The sequence below is a fragment of the Scomber scombrus genome, chromosome 9 (assembly GCF_963691925.1).
Source record: "Scomber scombrus chromosome 9, fScoSco1.1, whole genome shotgun sequence".
Classification (NCBI taxonomy): Eukaryota; Metazoa; Chordata; class Actinopteri; order Scombriformes; family Scombridae; genus Scomber; species Scomber scombrus.
Genome location: NC_084978.1, coordinates 2,185,705 through 2,200,764, shown reverse-complemented (window position 1 = coordinate 2,200,764; position 15,060 = coordinate 2,185,705). Strand labels below are relative to the sequence as shown.

At 41.8% G+C, this 15,060-nt stretch overlaps 1 protein-coding gene across 1 annotated transcript in view; it reads left to right on the top strand.

The window, feature by feature from the left end:
- Positions 1 to 15,060, top strand: part of LOC133985990 (protocadherin-17-like) — a 200,062-nt gene that overhangs the window by 113,100 nt on the left and 71,902 nt on the right. Inside the window, exon 2 of the mRNA XM_062425752.1 lies at positions 1,848 to 2,067. Within this exon, the coding sequence (XP_062281736.1) occupies positions 2,049 to 2,067 (19 nt within the window). The 5' untranslated portion in view covers positions 1,848 to 2,048. The remainder of the gene's footprint in view (positions 1 to 1,847; positions 2,068 to 15,060) is intronic.

Sequence of the window (15,060 nt, the reverse complement as noted above, 5' to 3'; positions counted from 1 at the left end):
AAAACAATAATCTGACTCTTGGTGAATTTACCTTTTTTTTTGGTATTTAGTTTTGAGGGTAAATATGAATCTGATAATATAATATTGACTGCAGTGAGTCAGAGTTTATTACACAGGATACAGGATCCACTATCATACTGACTATGGTAGTTAAACTATATAAAAATGTCAGTTAAACCAAACACAGTGAACGTAGAAGGAGGTTATAAAGAAGTTGTGATAGTGTCTGTCTAACAGAGTCTCAGTAAAGATGTAATTTTATCCTTTATGTCAGATTTGGGGTCAGTTTTCTGCACAATATTATTGATATAGTTGATTTACAATGAATACTCCTACAAAAATATGGATTTGAAAATAGTTTAACTTAGAATAATGAAGAAGAAGCTGAGATACTGGATGATGGATGGGTTATAAGGGGAAATAATGGAGGAAGGGATTAAGAGTAGAGGGATGAAGGAAGGAAGGAAGGAAGGAAGGGGGGAGGTTGGAGGTATGTGGGAAGAAGGGTTGAAGAAGAGGAGGAGGAAGTTAATGGCTGGTGGTGCAATATGAGACGAAAATGGAATAGAAGTTGTGCTTGAAATACTCTAATGTGCATGAATGGGATGTGTATAAGGTGTCGTCTTTATTCCTGAACTTTGCTTATAAAACTTTATTTATAATCGCCATCTATTCAAGAACGTTACATCATACAATCGGTTAACCTTTGTGTCGTCCTCCCAGGTCAAATTGACCCCGTCTGTTTTGACTGTTCTTCTTTCCTTCCTTCCTTCCTTCAGTCTGACCTTCCTCCCTCCCTCCTTCTCTCTTTCTTTCCTTCCTCTCTCTTTCCTCCCTTCCTTCCTCCATCCCCCTTTCTCCCTTCCTTCTTTCCTCTGTCCTTCTTTCCTTCCTTCCTCTTTTCCTTTCTCCCTCCCTCCTACCTTCCTTCTTTCTTCCCTCCCTTCCTTCCTTTCCTCTGTCCTTATTTCCTTCCTTCCTCTTTTCCTTTCTCCCTCCCTCCTACCTTCCTTCTTTCCTCTGTCCTTCTTTCTTTCCTTCCTCTTTTCCTTTCTCCCTCCTTCCTCCCTTCCTTCCTTTCCTCTGTCCTTCTTTCCTTCCTTCCTCTTTTCCTTTCTCCCTCCCTCCTACTTTCCTTCCTTCATCCCTTCCTTCTTTTCTTTCCTCTCTTCCTTCCTCCTTCCTTCCCTCCTTCCTTCCTCCATCCTTTCTTCTTCCTCTTTTCCTCTTTTCCTTTCTCCCTTTCTCCTTCCCACCCTCCTTCCTTCCTTCCTCACTTCCTCCCTCCCTTCCACCTTTTCTTCCTTCTTCCTCCTTTCCTTCCTTCTTCCTCCCATCCTTCCTTAACTCGAGGACAACAGGAGGCTTAAATTATCATCCATTGTGTGACAACTATACGGGACACCAAGCAGCACTGTTGTAAATGAAAATATAAATATATTGGTTATCAATGTATAATGAGCCCATAATAAATGTGCATGTGTCTGAGTCGCTGGTTGAGATGAGAAACAATATGATGTAAAATGAGATGAAATGACATGAAATCATTGATAAATTGATGTGAGAGGAGATCTGAAGGCCTGTATGAAGTGATGAAAGTTGTTTGATCTTTTTTGTGGTTAAAAAATAATCCAACTCAGACGCTTTGAGAACAGAGCGTCAAGTAATACAAGTCATAAGTGACTTCTTTTAAAGTTATTTTTACAGTCTTGTCTTCAAACTGAACATCATCAAACTCCAACACATTTCTAATTAAACAAACTGTATGTTAAATTTAACTCAAAGTGTCGTTACGAACTTTTAAAAACAACTCTCTCATCTCTCTTTTCTCTGTCTGCCAATCACAGGTCCCCCACCGCCGAGTGACTTTCTCCACAGCCAATCAGGCTCAGGACCTGCAGGACGCGTCCCAGCACAGCTACTACGACAGCGGCCTGGAGGAGTCGGAGACGCCCAGCTCCAAGTCGTCGTCGGGGCCTCGGAACGGGCCCCTGGCGCTGCCGGAGGACCACTACGAGCGGACCACGCCCGACGGCAGCATCGGAGAGATGGAGCACCCGGAGAACGGTAAGACCAGGTGGAGTTTACCTCCTCCTCTTCCTCTTCTTCCTCTTCCTCCTTTTCGTCCATGTACTCCTCTTTTTTCACCTCCTCCATCCATCCATAAGAGGAGAAGACACACACACACACACACACACACACACACACACACACACATATATGTGTTCCCCCCCATGTCAGCAGGAGTGTTAACGTTGTATATATATATGTATATTTTGTTTTAATCAGATTCCCATAATTCCCTGCGCTCTGTGTATACCTTTCGTTAAAGAGGTGTGTGACCTCACCGGCGGCACAACGTAATCAATATGCAACATAATCAACTCCCACGGCTTAACGAATTAACATCGCAATTATGTAAATCATACTGGGTCCAACCTTTCCATCAGCTCCACTTATAGATCCACAGAGAGGGGGGGTTGGGGGGGGGGGGGGGGGGGTTGGGGGGTATAGTGGGGAATACACTGCTAACACAATTGACTCCTATACTGTCTGACAGCAGTTAGCGTTTTGTCAGCCTGTCATTATGTTTGTAATGTGCAGGATGGCGGATTATAGCGCTAGCAGGAAGTGAGGATGTTAGCCGCTTTGATATACGCTGTAGATGCTAATGATGCTAATGATGCTACATCACCTGAACACAACATGCAATTACTTCTTTTTTTTAACGTTTTGTTCCTTACATAATCCTTCATGTTGTTTTTTTTGCAGTTTTGTCTTTAAAAACACTTAAACTGAGCAGTAAAAATGAGGTGTTAATGATGCTAATGATGCTAATGATGCTACATCCCTGCAGAGATGCACCTGAACGCAACACACACTCTTTATTTTAGAAGCATTTTGCTTCTAACATAACTTGTCATGTTGGTTTTTTGCAGTTTTGCCTTTAAATTATTTTTAGAAACACTAAAACTGAGCAGTAAAAATGAACCTTAATGCTTCTTCTGCTTCTTAAAACTGTAAATGATGCTAATGATGCTACATGATTTAGAGATGTACCTGAACACAACATGCACTTTTTACTTTTTGAACATTTTGAACATTTTATCATAACAATGCATGGTGTATGTTTACAGTTTTACCCTTTAGTGATGTAAAAACACTAAAATTGAGCTTTAATACTGAACAAACTTCATGTTGCTTGAGTCTTTGATGTGTGTTGAAGTCGGTTTAGCAGACAAAAATATAGCTGGAACCAAAATAACATCTTCTTAGCGTGTTTTATCATGAATTTAGTGATTGAAACACTTTGTTTTATTAGCTTAGGTTTAAGTGAGCGATTAAAGGCGGGAATTTGGGAAAACGTGAACCTCTGTGCTTCTGCTTTTCTGCTGCATGTTTGAAAAAAAGCCTCATTTACTCTTTAAAGACCAAAATATGGATTATACAGTCTTTATATCAATAAACAAACAAACAAAATATACATTAAAAAATGACTTTTAATGGGTAAATTATTTCAGAAATCATAATTAATTCGTAATCTCCACCAGGTGTAATCACATTAATGACTGTTTGCTTAATGACGTCTCGTATTTGTAGTAATTCATCATTTTTGAATTGTTGTTGAGGATAACTTATCATGTCTTGTTGCCACTTTGGATCAATCGGTGCCGAATCTCAGTACCTTTTAGATCAGGTTGTCTTGTGAATTCAAATAAATACTCATAAGATTCCTCATGTGTCTGTCGTAAAGCTTCGACTTTCATCTTTTTCGTCATTTTACGATACATTATACCTCTTTTCGGCAATCAGCTTGGCTTAAAAAACAAAGCTTTTCTAATCTGTTGGAAGCCGTAATTTTTGGCCTTTTGTTGAGACTCTAAAACTGACATCCAGAGTAAAGTTTGGACTCATCTTGAACCGAAGCATCTGCAGATTATTTCCATACCGAACCCTAAATTCATGCATAATATGAGCTTTGCCTTCATCTTGACTGCACACACCTGGTTCTTTCTTTCTGTCTTTTTTTAAGCACATATGTTGTGGTTTTATATATATATCTTCTCCTTCTTCTTCTTCTGCTGCTGCTGCTTTTCCACCTACTCTACTATGTAAATTAGACCATGATGTACAGTAGCTGCTTTCACTTTATTGACTCTTAAAGCTCAGTGTTTCCCCCTCTGGAACAAATAAAGCACTTCATTTACCTTCTTTTTCTGGAGCCAAATGATTCATTAGACACACATCTTAACACCACGCCATCTTTTAAAAATGTGTATGTCGGTGTTAATGCCTCATTACCACATATGCCAATTAAACTAACTGCAGGGAAATAGTTGAAACTCGTAAAAAAAAAAAGAGAGAAAGAAAAGTGGATAGACTCTGTCTTCTTTTGTGAGAGCAAGAAGAAGACCGTCTCTCTCTCTCTCTCTCTCTCTCTCTCTCTCTCTCTCTGTCTCTCTCTCTCTCTCTCTCTCTCTCTCTCTCTCTCTCTTTCTCTCAACCCACAGGTCGTACGTATGCCATCTGTAAACACAATTATTCACAGCTGCTTGCACGCCTACAGGCTACTGCCACCCAGTGTGTGTGTGTGTGTGTGTGTGTGTGTGTGTGTGTGTGTGTGTGTGTGACAGAGAGATAGCGATAGAGTGAAGAAGGAGAGTGTGTAAGTGGCTGTATCTCCTCATACACAGAGGAATGAGGTCAGGGTTATGTTGTGTGTGTGTGTGTGTGTGTGTGTGTGTGTGTGTGTGTGTGTGTGTGTGTGTGTGTGTGTGTGTGTGTGTGTGTGTGTGTGTGTGTGTGTGTGTGTGTGTGTGTGTGTGTGTGTGTGTGTGTGTGTGTGTGTGTGTGTAAGGGTATGGTGATGGTTGTGTTGTACAATCTTCCACTTTGATGGTCAAACATGTTTTAGCTGCAGGTATTTTCCCAAGAAAGTGTGTATGTGTGTGTGTGTGTGTGTGTGTGTGTGTGTCTATATCTATGTGTGTGTGTGTGTGTGTGCGTGTGTATATGTGTGTTGTACCAGCAGAGAGAGAGAGAGAGGTCAACAGATTACAGCTGGTCCTCTGAGGATTAACACACAGATACACTTTGCTCTCTGCCTGATTCAAAAGTTTAAACCTTTATCGCCAGAAGACAACAAGACGACAAGACACTTTCACAGTTTATACTCATGTTACGATAAATAAAAGAGTGTGTCCTTTTTTTCTTCTTCTTCTTCTTCTGAGTTGCTCCTCTGTTTTCTGTTGCATCACATCAAACTATACCAAACGTTGAAGCACAGATGTGTTTAGAAAGCATCAATATTCGATCTGACTGATCAATAAATGTGATTAAACCTTGATTCATGATACAAAGAGCAGAGAGAGTGTATGAATGAATTATGCCTCTAATAGTATTTTGGCCACTAAAAAAAAACAACATTTGTGGTGTTTTTACAGCTGTTAACCCTCCTGTCGTCCTCCCGGGTCAAATTGACCCCATCTCTTTTGACTGTTCCTTCTTTCCTTCCTTCCTTCCTCCCTCTTTCTTTGATTTTTCCATCGTTCTTTCCCTCCTTCCCTCTTTCTTTGCTCCCTCCTCCTTCCATACTTCTTTCCTCACTTCCTCACTTCCTTCCTTCCTTCCTTCCTTCCTTCCTTCCTTCCTTCCCCCCTTCTTTCCTTCCTTCCTTCCTTCCTCCTGTCCCTCCTTCCACCTTTCCTTCCCCCCTTCCTTCCTTCCTTCCTTCCTCATTTCCTTCCTCCCTTCCTTCTCTCCTTACTTCCTTCCTCTTTTCCTCCCCTCCCTCCCTCCCTCCCTCCCTCCCTTCTTACTCCTTTCCTTCCTCATTCCTACCTTCCTTCCTCCTATCCTTCCTTCCTTCCTTCATTCCTTCCTTCCTTCCCCCCTTCTTTCCTTCCTTACTTCATTCCTCCTGTCCCTCCTTCCACCTTTCCTTCCCCCCTTTCTTCTTTCCTTCCTTCCTTCCTTCCTTCCTTCCTTCCTTCCTTCCTTCCTTCCTTCCTTCCTTCCTTCTTTCCTTCCTTCCTTCCTTCCTTCCTCATTTACTTCCTCCCTCCCTTCTCTCCTTCCTTCCTTCCTTCATTCCTTCCTTCCTTCCCCCTTCTTTCCTTCCTTACTTCATTCCTCCTGTCCCTCCTTCCACCTTTCCTTCCCCCCTTTCTTCTCTTTCCTTCCTTCCTTCCTTCCTTCCTTCCTTCCTTCCTTCCTTCCTTCCTTCCTTCCTTCCTTCCTTCCTTCCTTCCTTCCTCATTTACTTCCTCCCTCCCTTCTCTCCTTACTTCCTTCCTCTTTTCCTCCCTCCCTCCCTCCCTCCTTAGTCCTTTCCTTCCTCATTCCTTCCTTCCTTCCTTCCTTGCTCCTGTCCTTCCTTGACCCAGGAGGACAACAGGATGTAAGGGTTAAAATATAACAATAAACGGTTAATTAATCAGTATATTTTTGCAGTAATGAAGCAAACAGCAGCGTATGCTTTAGTTTAGCTCTCAGCCTTCCTCTTTAGCAGACTGTTTATAGCTGTGTTTGATCGTGTTTCCCTCTGCTGCACAGACTGTATTGATCAATCAGCTGTGTGACTGATCGTTGATCGGTCTGATCTCAAGTGCTTCAGACAGATTGATGAGAGCTGCAAGGACACATCCTCTATCTGTATTTTATTTACCCTTCACAGTTAGACATCAGACTCCAATTAAACCCCTTACTTTTTAACCCTCCTGTTGTCCTCGAGTCAAGGAAGGAATGGAGGAGGAAGGAAGGAAGTATGGAAGGGAGGAAGGATGGAAGGGAGGAAGAAGGAAGGAAAAGAGGAAGGGAGGAAGGAAGGAAGAAGGAAGGAAAGGAGGGAGGGAGGAAAGAGGGAAGGAAGGAGGGAGGAAATAAGGAAGAAGGGAGGAAGGAGGGAGGGAGGAAGGACAGAAGGAAGGAAGGAAGGTAAGAAGGAGGAAGGAAGAAGGAAAAGCCGGAAGGGAAGAAGGAAGGAAAGAAGGAAGGAAGGGAGGGAGGAAGGACAGAAGGAAGGGAGGAAGGAAGGAAGAAGGAAGGAAGGAAGGAAGGAAGGAAGGAAGGAAGGAAGGAAGGAAGGAAGAAGGAAGGAAGGAAGGAAGGAAGGAAGGAAGGAGGAAGGAAGAAGGAACAGTCAAAACAGAAGGGGTCAATTTGACCCGGAGGACGACACCAATGGTAAATAAAAATAAAAAATATGATGCTTTGCTGCTTCCAAACCTACAATTTTCCTAATGTTAGCTTTTTTTTCAATTTTATGTGATTGTGAAAGGATTTTAGGGTAAAAGCTGCAGGGATTTGATTGATCGCTATATGTGGAGATATGGATGCATTTACACTCGATATAACACGTGGCCTGAATATGTCTGTTGAAGTGATTTATTGATTTCAGTCTGTTCTTAATGCATCTTGGTTGCTTTTACACCTGCTTTTTTTTTATTTTTATAGGTAGATTATCCACATATAGTAATGTAATCTGGACATAATCAGATATAATCTTTATGCTCATGACATGTGACTGCGTGTCCAACATGCACATCCATGTATTATAGCAGAGACTAAAAGAAATCTAAATGGAGGGAGGATCACATTTTAAAATTAGAAATAGCAGTTTTTCCGCAATATAGCTTTAAAATGCGAGCGTGTGGGCGGATGGATGGTTGGCGTGGATGATCTCGTTGACCTTTTTAAGATTTCTAATCTTGGTTTTCATTATAAAAAGTGCACACAGTAAATCCACCATCATGCTCACATATATTTTTGATGAATAGGAGCATAGGAGTTTTTAGCTGAGAGGGTTTAAAACGATGTCAATATTTGACATAATTAAGCGATAAACATGGACTTTTAGGAAGTAAAAAAAAGGCTTTTTCACAGCAGGAAATCCTCAGATAAGATTTGATGGATTTTTAGCAGTAAATTATATTGTATCATATCTTTAAAAAAAGACCGTGCATGTGGCCACTGAGTTTAATCCCTTAATGATATGCCGTCCTGATGGCGGAAATACTAACTCAGAGCAGCAAATTTGTATTAATCCACCGCTTAAAATAGGCCCTCGAAAACTACAGTGTAGCTGCAGCTGTTTTAAAGCAGCCTTTAAAAAAAAAAAAGAGTGAAACTGTGTATTTATTGGCTGTTTTTCCCCCAAAAGAAAGCGATGGTGTTGTAGCTGAGTCCCACAGATGTCAGAAAGGAGGTTTAGCCATTTCCGCCTTTATGATCTGTTATTCACAGGCTGTTACCTGTTATTACACTCTTAAGTCAGACCTTTTATTACTCATGCATTAACTGTCACGAGTACTAGATTATGATATGCCATCCTGATGCCAGAAATACTCACTCAGAGCATCAAATGTGTATTAATCCACCACTTAAAATAGGTCCAATAGTGCAACTGTTCCAGGAAATGACTGAGCCTTTACAAAAAAAGAGTGAAACTGTGTATTTGTTGGTTGTTTTTCCCCCAAAAGGAAGCAATGGTGTTGTAGCTGAGTCCCACAGATGTCAGAAAGGACGTTTAGCTTTGTGTGTTTTCAATGATTGACAGGTGTTATAGTGGCTCTTACACCCTTTTTTCAACTTCAAACTGGCCACTTAGTGTGAAATGTACTATATCTTTGTTTTGACCCTTGTTACACTGTAATAAATCCAACATACTCACCGCTCCAGGAGGCTAAAAAAAGGAGTCGAATGAGGATTTATTCTTATATCTCAACATCTGTAAACAAATATACGGTCCATTTCCACCTTTATGATCTGTTATTCACAGGCTGTTACCTGTTATTACACTCTTAAGTCAGACCTTTTATTACTCATGCATTAACCGTCATAAATAACAGATCATATATAAAATACAGAATTCAGTATATAACTAAAATGCTGTAAGACTCATATCTAATGACCTAAATAATGTGCTTGATACAGTTGTGTGATTAAGTGGCCCTTACAGCTAATCACACGCTCGGCTCCCTTTGCTCGTTATACCTCCGCTCCAACACGACTTTTCCCAAACTGGCCGCACACTGACAGCAAAAACATGTTTTCTTCAGACTGTGGTTTTGTTCTGCAGAGCTGAAAGAGCTGAAAGAGAGACGTGGTGATGAGATCTCTATAACTTTCAGTCCTCGCTGCCTCTTTTTTCACTCTGCTCTCTCCGTCCTGTAAATGGTCAGATAATGGACGTTAATTCCATCAGCCCCCGTCCTCACTCTGCTAATGCACCCACTTCCTGTCTGTGATGGACGGACGGAAAAGAGGAGGGGGAGAGAGAGAGAGAGGGAGAGAGAGAAAGTGAGGAAAGATGTACAGTAGTTTGTAGGAGTTGATGAGAGAAAGGTACGAAATGATAGAGAGAGACCTGGAGATGATGCAAAGAGGGAGAGAGAGAGAGGCTGACACTGATGGTTGCTGGATAACAAGCTGATTTATGGTGTGTGTGTGCATGTGTGTGTGTGTGTGTGTGTGTGTGTGTGTGTGGTGCTCAAATCTCCCTAGACGAAACCACATGCAAACATATTGTATTTGAGCACACACACACACACACACCCTCTGCCTCTTTATCTGCTGATTGCATCAGTCTGAGAGCTGTAGTAATCGCTGCACAAAACACACATGCACACTCACATGCACGTGCACACACACACACACACACACACACACACAAAGGAGAGAGAGAGAGAGAGGCAGAGCTCTTTCTCTATCTCAGCTCTTAATCAGCCACCAGTTTGATTTCCAGATAAAACTGTAAAAACAGAACATGTTCAGTATGCAGGATGACGTCTGCAGCACTAAAATGATGCAGTTATATTTCTGTTAGCACACACAGAGAAAGAGAGGAGAGAGTGTAACCGTAAAATATATCAAAATGAACCTGAAACATAAAGGTTTAGTGTCTTAAAGGCTGCTGTGTCTCAAATCCCTTCTTCTATACTTACACTTCTTAATAGTCACACTGAGAAGTATGGGAACATGCAGCACTATGAGAACCTGGATGGTTTCACTATAAACAGGTCAAAAAGTTGAGTGTGTAACTATGGACACTTCTCACCCTCAATGGTCGCCATCTTGGCTCCATAGCAGAAGGGGAGGGACCACTTTTCAAACAGGAAGTGGCGGCTGAGGACGTTGTAACTATGGTGAACATTGCAGCGTTATACAGATGTAAATTATACATGTGTTTTTATGCACTAAGCATCACTATACTGTTGTCACATATAAGACATCAGTAGGTTTATTGGGTTAACCCTCCTGTTGTCCTCGAGTCAAGGTAGGAAGGGAGGAAGAAGGAAGGAAGGGAGGGAGGAAGGAAAGGAGGGAGGAAGGAGGAAGGAAGGAAAGGAGGGAGGAATGAAAGGATGTAGGGAAGGACAGAGGAAAGGAAGGAAGGAAGGAAGGAAGGAAGGAAGGTAGGAGGGAGGGAGAAAGGAAGAGAGGGAGGGAGGAAGGAAGGACAGAGGAAAGAAGGAAGGGAGGAAGGTAGGGAGGAAAGAAAGAGAGAAGGAGGGAGGGAGGAAAGAAGGAAGGAAGGAAGGAAGGAGGGAAGGAAAGAAGGAGAGAGGGAGTTAGGAAGGACAGAGGGAAGGAAGAAAGGGAGGAAAGAAGGAACAGTCAAAACAGACGGGGTCAATTTGACCAGGGAGGACGACACAAAGGTTAAGGGAAGATGATGTGAGGGTTGGGTATCGGATAAAAAATTACGATACCAGTACCAATCCAAGTATCCTTAAAATGATACTGATACCAACTGAGTACCTCATTTGATGCCCATCATGTGAATAGAAGCATTACAGTACATTGTATAAAATACCACCACTCCTCCACATCTAATCTGGTTTTTAGACAAATGACAAATGAACATCTTCAAAGTGGACAAAGAAAGAACTGAAGAAGGCTTGTGTTGATTGGCTGTTAGCAAGTCCGTACAAATAGTCATATTTTGTAGCTCTGGGTGCAAAAAGGATCGATTGATGGGAGACGTTATCATTCGATTTGATATCGATTTATTTCAGTCAATACCTTTAAAAGTATTGAGTACTAATACCCAGCACTACTTATCGTTGTTTCCGATAAATGCACAACAGCCGAGTTTGATTTAAGACTCGAAATTTGTGCATTACACCAGAAGAGAAGTATATGATTTAAGACACAAGCATTACTTTTGATTTGAAGAGAAAGAAACAAAGGAAAGAAAGAAAAAGGTAGAGGAGGTCATATGTCTTTTCTCAGTGAAGCGCGTCGCCTCCATCTGTCTCCTCTTTCCTCCTCCTCTTCTTCCTCCTCTTCCTCCTCTACCTGATTGTTCTCCTCCAGCCTGTCATACATTTCCAACACAGGACTGTATCCTAAACCCAAAAAAAACACACATGCATTTTCTTTTTTCTTCTTTTTTTTACTTCTTCCTGCAGCTTATATAAACCTTTATGTCAAAAAAAAAAGAAAGAAAATCAGATTCCCTGCAGTGTTCAGTGTTCAGAAACTTCTCCAGCGTAAAAGCCTCATGTTCCACATTATTGAAGCACTGAGCTTACATAACAACACTAACACACACACACACACACACACACACACACACACACACACACACACACACACACGCATTTATGATCATAAAAATACTAAATTATGGAACACTGAAAGAAACGAGGCTTACCGAGCTGAGGTTTAGGAGGACTTTGACGAGGTGTTGGTGAGTTTCCCTTGATGTGTGAGGTCTCCGAGGTCGATGTGGGAGGTTTTGGGGAGTCAGTGGATAAGCACAAGAATGTCACCAGGGAGGTTTTTTAAGGAGTTAGTGAGAAAGTCCAGGAGTCAATTCAGAGGTCTTAATTAGGCTTTCTGGGCTCATTACAGTCTCTAGAGGTTGTTAAAAGTTTCATAGTGTTTTTTTTAAAGGAGTCACTGTATAAGGAGGTTTCAGGAGTTTCTAGCAATCACTGTGGCTCCTTTTTTTTTTAAATTGAAGTATCCTTGAGGAGTTTTAAGGACACACACACAACAGGAGACACACAGCAGCTCCGGCGGTCAGCGATGAGGTGCCAGCCAGTTTCTTTTCCTGTTTTTGGCAACTGCTTACTTTGCAAAAACCCCATTTATACTGACTAATAATAGAGCTCTCTCTCTCTCTCTCTCTCTGCCTCACACACACACACACACACACACACACACACACTGTACATGCACACACTCATTAGAGCCTGCAGTGTTACACCACTTCACGCTGAGGAAAGAGGCTGAGTGTTCAAAGCCTATCTGGGCTGAACAACACGCGCACACGCAGCGTTACATAATGATGTAAGCAGCGGTCCATAGTTTTGGAAGTGGGACACTCGCTGAGAGACGGTCTGACGAAACCGCAGTCCTGAGGACGTGTGTATGTATACTTGTGTGTGTGTGTGTTTGTAGGTTCTGAAGTGCACGTGTGTGTGTGTGTGTGCATGTGTGTGTGTGTGTGTGCATGTGTGTGTGTGTATCTGCTCCTCATTAGCCATTAGATAAAAGGAGTGTGTGAAGCGATAGAAGAGGTGATTCCTCCCTTTGGAACCTCTCTGTTTCTTATTTGTATCGCCGAGTGTGTGTGTGTGTGTGTGTGTGTGTGTGTGTGTGTGTGTGTGTGTGTGTGTGTGTGTGTGTGTGTGTGTGTGTGTGTGATGTCAAGAAGCTTTATAGTAGCAGGCTTTGGATGCCCTCTCTCGTCCCCGGGGACAGAAAAAGAGAGAGAGAGGGAGGTAGAGAGGGAGGTGGATTTATTTTTCCAGGTCTGTTGTTTATTTGAGCTTATCTGTGGTGGACGCTGTACACTACAGAAAGAGAGGTGTGTGTGTGTGTGTGTGTGTGTGTGTGTGTGTGTGTGTGTGTGTGTGTGTGTGTGTGTGTGTGTGTGTGTGTGTGTGTGTGTGTGTGTGTGTGTGTGTTTGTGTGCTTTTTGTATTTGGCAGTGGCTGTAAATCGGAGCTCGGCCAGCATTCGACTGATGTACAACAGCAAGGATGCTGAGAGCAGCAGCACACACACACACACACACACACACACACACACACACACACACATAGAGTGGTGTGTCCAAGATTGGATTAATTTGTTGTAGTGAGATATAGATAGTGTGTGTGTGTGTGTGTGTGTGTGTGTGTGTGTGTGTGTGTGTGTGTGTGTGTGTGTGTGTGTGTGTGTGTGTGTGTGTGTGTGTGTGTGTGTGTGTGTGTGTACTCTCTGTAACCTGAAACAGTGTTTTTTCTGCCAGAGTTCCTCGTGGAGGTTCCCGGGGTTCATTGAGAAGTTCCTTAAGAAGGTTCCAGGTTTAGTTTATTACACTTCAGGACGTTCCTCCGTGTGAAAAACACAACAATGAGTCACTCCACTGCACTGGGTCACATGTTCCTTCATTATAAACAGTTTAATCATGTTAGTTGGTTTAGAAATGGCTCCAAACACTAATAACAGAGATCATGTTTTCAGTCTCTGGAGAGTAGTTCTGTGTAAGGAAGACGCTACTGAGCATGTGCAGAAACGTGGTTCTGTTTACAGCAGCTCTAAGTTGTAAATCTTTCAGATAACTTCACTACATAGTCATATCCTTTAACTTTAACATTATTATCCTCCTAAAATTAAAGTTTATTTGCCTCAAATTGCACCTTGAGGGACGAATAAAGTATCTTGAATTGAATTGAGTTAGATTAGCTGAGTAATTATTTAGTCAATAAACAGAAAATGATGTGTTAACTTTATTTATCTTACTTTGTACTTTTGACATTTTGAAATAACATTAGTTTTTTTGGTTGGTAATTATACTTTAAAGTCCTCATGATTGTATTTTTTGATTCACCTCAAATTGCACCTTGAGGGACGAATAACGTACGTTGAATTTAATTGAATTAGCTAATTGACAGACAATTATTTATTTAAGTATTTTTAATAATCAAATAATGATTTTTAGTCACTTTTAAATGATATTTGTTGGTTGCAGCTTCTAAAATGAGAAAAGACCCTCCTGTTTCCCCCTGGTCAAGGAAGGACAGAAGGAAGGAAGGAAGGAAGGAAGGAAGGAAGGAAGGAAGGAAGGAAGGAAGGAAGGAAGGAAGGAAGGAAGGAAGGAAGGAAGAAATCCATTAAAAAAGAATCATATTTGTCCTATATTGAGCTGTCAGATTAAGTCGAGTCGTCGAGTCATATTATTTAAATATGAAGTGAATGTAATAACGGATGATACAGTATGTATCCATTACTTAACCCTCCTGTTGTCCTCGAGTCAAGGAAGGAAGGGAGGAAGAAGGAAGGAAAGGAGGGAGGAAGGAAATGAGGCAGGAAGGAAGGAGGGAGGAAGGAAAGGAGGTAGGTAGGAGGTAGGAAGGAAGGACGGAAGGAGAGAAGGAAGGAAGGAAAGGAAAGGACAGAGAAAGGAAGGGGGGAAGAACAGAGGAAAGAAGGAAGGTAGGGAGAAAGGAAAAGAGGAAGGAAGGAAAGAAGGACAGAGGAAAGAAGGTAGGGGTAGGAAGAAAGAGAGAAGGAGGGAGGGAGGAAGGAAGGACAGAAGGAAGGAAGAAAAGGGGATGGAGGAAGGAAAGAAGGAAGGGAGGAAAGAGAGAGGAAGGAAATAAAGAGAGAAGGAGGGAGAGAGGAAGGAAGGACAGACGGAAGGAAGGAAGGAAGGAAGGAAGGAAGGAAGGAAGGAAGGAAGGAAGGAAGGAAGGAAGGAAGGAAAGAAGGAAGGAAGGAAGGAAGGAAGGAAGGAAGGGAGGAAAGAGCAGTCAAAACAGACGGGGTCAATTTGACCCGGGAGGACGACACAAAGGTTACGGTTTCTGTTTAAACTCATATCTGTTTTTTTGGTGTTATATCTGAATCAGTATGTACTATTTTAATGAAATCATAATTTCCTCATAATTATCAGGAGGTATAAATGGTCCTAAAGTGCGTTCAGTGTCTAATTTATGAAGTTATTTAAAGATTTGTGGAGTTAATTGGGAATGTTAGATTGAAATTGGCTCCTTTTTAAAAAGGTTCAAAGTTGAGTTGAGGAGCTTCTGAAGGCCACTGGAGGAGTTTTAAAGGTGCTTT